Raw genomic sequence first — 5252 nt, forward strand, 5'->3', positions numbered from 1 at the left:
TTACAGCAAGTCTCTCAGTGTAGTTCTCTCCGCAGCAGCAGGTTTTAGTACCTACACAAAAGCGGAAACCAAGTGAACAACAAAATCCTCCAAAATTAATAAGGCCAGCTCTATCTTGAGTCTCGTGCAATTTTAAGAGCAAGTTGATCACAGGAATTTTACAAAACTCGACTGGTTCCACACTCATCAAATAAATCCCTCAACATGACAAAAGGTTCCCCTCGTATCTCCCAATTTGATTGCCAGGACAACTTTAGGGGCAAATTTTGGGAAAAGTAGAGTAAAAATAGAAGAGAACCCATCTTCCAATTGGTTATAAGATTGCCCATACCTTTTCTCAACTTTTCTTTGGCAATCAAACACCTTCTTCACTCCATTTGTGTGTCATGCATGATTTTGCACTATCTATATATAATATTTTCTCACTAGTAGATAGTATAGAAGGGAGAAGGGAAAGGAGATATGAAATTCAAATCACAGACATGAGATACTAGAAAGGATGTCATTATTGCTAGACATACCATATTAGTTGATATAAGCATATCATTAAGGTCTAATATAAATTAAAAACAACCAACTTATCCAATATGTGATTGCCTCAATTGAATGATTTTTTTGTCCCACTTTTAATGTTCTCTTTTATGTTTAACAAAATGCAATATGTCATGTGTTTGAATTTTTTTTTTTTCACAAATCATTTACAATTGTCGAGTTAGCAAATTTTGCTCTACTATTGACATTACTTTTTTACCTACTAATAAAAACTTACGACCTTGACAGATTTGAAATTCTTTGTGCATGTAGAATTATTGATTTTATAAGAAAAGAAAAAATAACATGTGACAAATTGTGATTAATGAAGTAAAAAATGAGACACTCAAAACGGTACTAAAAATTTATATTTATTGTCTCAATCTAATGTAGGACAGGAATGCTGCAATGTGTTATCAAATAAATTAAGCAACGTTTCTCAAAAAAAAAAAAAAAAGCAACACATATATCGTACAATGATTTAATTACCTGTTGATGAGTGTTTTCCTTGCATGATTGGGACTCGCTAAGTAGCCGGCCTTGTTCATCATAAAGAATAAGCCCACTAAACCTAGGAAGCTCACACTTCTCTCCCATAAGTATTGGCCTTTGCCACAGTGGTGACAAAGTGTTATGGCTTTGCCAACCCACGTCAAATTCACACCTTTTCAACCCAAGAAGTGGTGTTGGACTCTCTCTCCAACTTCCAATATTACTCGTTTCTAATTCACCCCACTTGTTTGCTCTACTCCACCGCATAGACCCCATTAACAGCCTCTTGATCGAAACCCAATTACCACAACTTGGCTCCACAGGCCATTTCTCTATCATATTGGAGTCATTTATTGTGACCATGTCATGTCTAGGAAGTTGCTTTCTTTTAGCCTTCTTCTTTAGTATTGTTGCGGTGCAGAGAGCGATGAGAGCAAAAGCAGTGCACACAAATAGGATAACTGCTTCTTGAGTTGAAAGCTTCAGTTTGTCCTCTAAATTCCACAAAGCTTCCATGCCTAGATTTTGTTTTTAGTGTGTAACAAATTAAAGAGTACACCACTAACACAATGCAATCCAAATGAAGTAGTATAAGTGTTAGCTGTATTTGGAATTAAGACGCAAATTGAAATAAATATGCATGGTATTTGGTATTGTTATTGGTATCGTTGGGTTGTCGAGGTTCACGTGAGGTCCACCGCTAATTGGGCCTATAAATCTACGGGCCTTAATGTTTTGATGCCGTTGGAGAATCTCACCGTTTGAAACTAATAATAATATATCTCTTCACGGTCACGGGTTATACAGGGTTCTTACTTTATTTATTTATTTTGATACAAGGTTCTTATTTATAAAATCTCTGCATCTCTCTCTCTCTCTCTCTCTTCGTCATTTTTGCATTTTTTGCTAGTTAAGATTGGTCTAGAATTTGGCTGTGTTTATTTCATGTGAAAAACATATACGAAAAATATTTTACACCAAACATGATGTTTAGGTGGACCGAAAAATACGGTCAAACTGAATTGACCATAAAATAGAGGGTGGGAGTGTAAATTGCTTTACACTTTTATTCTACCCAAACCAAATACTGGAAACTATTTTTCAGTGTATTTCCAAAACACAACCAAACAACTAAAAATTTTTTTTGTTTCCCAAAAAATATTTTCACCTAAAAAAATTTTATAGTTGAAAAACATTATACATCGGGGCAAACACAGCCTTTTTTTTACTCGTTGTGGCAGTGAACGTGAACTGGAACTGGCTGTTGCAGACAATTATGGACTACTAAATGCTTGGCTGTCTTTTTTTTAAAGAGAATTTCAACCTATGGCGTTCGCTCCTGATAATGCTTTTTATCATCAGACCAAGACACCAATTGGTTTTGATGTAGGCGAGGATTGAACCCCAGATCTCTTATTCAACCATAAGAGATTTTACCAGTTGTACTAATTGGAGCCCACATAAATGCTTGGCTGTTAAACAAACATTTTATAATCTAAATTTGTAGAAAATGCTTCCAAGTTGTCAAGCACCTTTTTTTTTTGGGCTGAATAAATTCTTTATTAAACAAGCAAAAGAAGAGAACACTTAGAAGATCTAGGCTTGGATCCATCTCTATCCAAAACTTGGACAATTCAAGACGATAGTGGGCACTAGCCCAATTTAAAACGAAAGGGCAGTTCATTATGCAAAAAGATGGGCAAACACGTTTCCAACTCTATGCACATAAGAGAAATTTACATTTACAAAAGATTTTGCTAAATTAAGAATATCCTTAAATATAGCTTTGATGCTCCAATGAGGGGATAAACTTTATTTTTGCAGAGGCTCTATCACATTCCACACATCTCCTTCTATAATTATTCCGTGGAATTCCTTAGCTGTTGCTCTACGGATAGCACACCAAGCTGCCTTAGCTTCACCATGAATAGAACTTCCTAGACTAATCTGTTTAGTCCACCCCTTAATAAGATTCCCTTTATGGTCTCTGCTAACCACAGCCACAAAGCTATATCCTTATCTATTAGTTGCGTCAAAATTCAATTTAACCCAATCTATGGGTGGAGGATACCATTATGGGTCTCTAGATGGTTTCTTAATCACTTCTCTCCATGCTTGTTTGCGCTCTTTAAAAGATATCCATATTTGTCTTGCAATCTCCATAGGGTTGCTTTTGACTCCCTCTATCCTTACTTTGTTTCTGATCATCCACAGGTGGTCACAGACAATTACAGCAAATAGCTGGAAATTTATGAATTCTTCATTGTTTAAACCCATCAAGTCTTTAGGGTACAAAATCATATTCACCCAATCTAAAATTGAAAGGTTATTTAATCTATTCAAATTAATTGGCCAAGGTGACTGTTAGGAGATATGTGAATCATTGTTAGGAACATAAGTCAATATAGAATTGGCTAATCCTTTGACAAAACACACTTTACTTATAATTGGGTAGATCTAGGATGTGTTTAATGCTTCAAGGAACAAGGTTTCAAGTTTAAATGTTAAAGCCATGTAAGTTTGTCTAAGAAACAAGTGAAGAAGTGCAAGATTTTAAATCTTGATAGCTAGCTCGACAGCTAGTATCTATCGAGGTTTAAAAAAGTTGCTTCAGCTCGATGCTTGATAGATAGGTTATTTGTCGAGGTTTAAGAAAATCAGTTTTTCAAATCTGATTTCACTCCAATCCATGAATATATGTTTGGGCTTGCTTTTCTCACAACCCTAAACATATATGTAAGGTTGAATTTAATCAACCATCTTGTTGACTTTATTTCGTGCCAAATTTGCTTGTATTTCAGTATTTAGAAACCTTGTATTTATGTGAGAATTATGTAAGGGTAGTGTGTGAGAGAGTGTGAAGAAAAGCTCAAGTTTTTGCACTCAACAAGTGGCTCGCGACTGGATCTCATGGCTTGCAAGTCGCCAAAAGTGGCACACATGTGGAGTATGTAGAGGAGCTGAATAGTCACGCCAGCTAGAGCACTACAGGACAAAAAGTCTAGACTGGCCATTTAGTTAGTTCGCAACTTAAACTCACGACTCAGTCAAGTCGGGAGGCCAAGTCGCCAGTCCACTTTGTTTTGAAAAACTGACTCTTCGCATTCCATTCTCACCCTAGTATAAATATTCCTTATACCCACGAAATGTAGAGAGCTTCCAAAGAGAATTTTGAGAGAGAAACTCTAAAGAAAAACAAGATTGACTCATCCACAATCTTTACATAGTGACTCTTCAAATTCTTCTACTCTCATCCTCTCCAATGTTACATCTTTGAGAGATTCATTACCCAAATCTTTTTCTCACCATACCCATATCTGCGAGAAGGCTTTTTGGTCCTTGGGAAGTAGTTAGGAAGGAACTAATGGATATTGGTTGATGCTATAAGCTATAGCAGAATCCGGTAAGCTAAAGAAGACAAAGGTTCAGCGCAACCTCGTTGGAGCAAGAAGCTTGAATGGCTTTAGTGGATTATTGACCGCTTGGAGGGAGGCAGAGAGGTTTTACGTTGAGGGCTTCGGTTTCCTCTTCGATAACACATCGTTGTGTTGTCCTTGTGTTTGCATCTTTTTTCCCTTAATCTTTGCTATTTAATTTCTATTGTGAATATGATTTTATTTTGTTTAGATTGTTTATCAATTCTGTTATAAGCTTATGTTCATTTTCCGCACTTACATTGTTTGATATTAAACTTGAATTGGTAATTTGTAAATTAGGGGTTTAAATGTTCATAGTGTTTTACATGCTATTTGAACATTCAATTTATAAGGATTGTTTTAAGGGTTGTCACAGTTGATGCAACTCAATGCAAAATTTTTTCACAAGCATATTGTGAATCGGAGACATATGCCCTAATTCATCTTTCTATTCAAGAAGTAGTTGTGTTTGTACACCATAGGGTTTTGTAACTAAGGAGCTTCGTGATCTTCATCGTGTTGATGAACTGAAAAACTTTGTAGCCAACATCTTTCTCAAGTTAGTGAGTAAGTCATGTACTGGGATCCACGCATCAAATTAGTTAATCATGTACTGGGAGTCATGCATTGAAAATGAGAGATGGTCATTACAGAACATGTCCAATTGAGTATTGGGGTAAGGTTTCAACTGTATGTTGGTATAAGGTACTGGGATTTCTTTACTTGTAACCACTTGTTATGATAATAGTGAATTATCAAGAATGGTGACCTTAAAATTATCCGGTGGAGTTTTGGCCTTGTAGGTTTTTCCCA

At 35.9% G+C, this 5252-nt stretch overlaps 1 protein-coding gene across 1 annotated transcript; it reads right to left on the minus strand.

The window, feature by feature from the left end:
- LOC112024542 (uncharacterized) lies at window positions 1-1585 on the minus strand. The gene is made up of 2 exons (XM_024057167.2): window positions 1021-1585; window positions 1-51 (listed from the first exon to the last, which is right to left on the minus strand). Exons 1-2 carry the CDS (start codon window positions 1537-1539, stop codon window positions 1-3), a joined length of 570 nt encoding a protein of 189 aa, XP_023912935.1. The 5' UTR covers window positions 1540-1585.
- Between the last annotated feature and the right edge of the window lie 3667 nt (window positions 1586-5252).

This window comes from Quercus suber, unplaced genomic scaffold (genome assembly GCF_002906115.3).
Source record: "Quercus suber isolate HL8 unplaced genomic scaffold, Cork oak 2.0 scaffold_423, whole genome shotgun sequence".
Lineage (NCBI taxonomy): Eukaryota > Viridiplantae > Streptophyta > Magnoliopsida > Fagales > Fagaceae > Quercus > Quercus suber.

Bases quoted from the DNA above. Each gene is read 5' to 3' on its own strand.
- LOC112024542 (XM_024057167.2), bottom strand. From the start codon at position 1,539: ATGGAAGCTTTGTGGAATTTAGAGGACAAACTGAAGCTTTCAACTCAA. The intron at 52-1,020 runs GTAATTAAATCA...GCTTTTGTGTAG, and splicing joins AGGAAAACACTCATCAACAG to GTACTAAAACCTGCTGCTGC.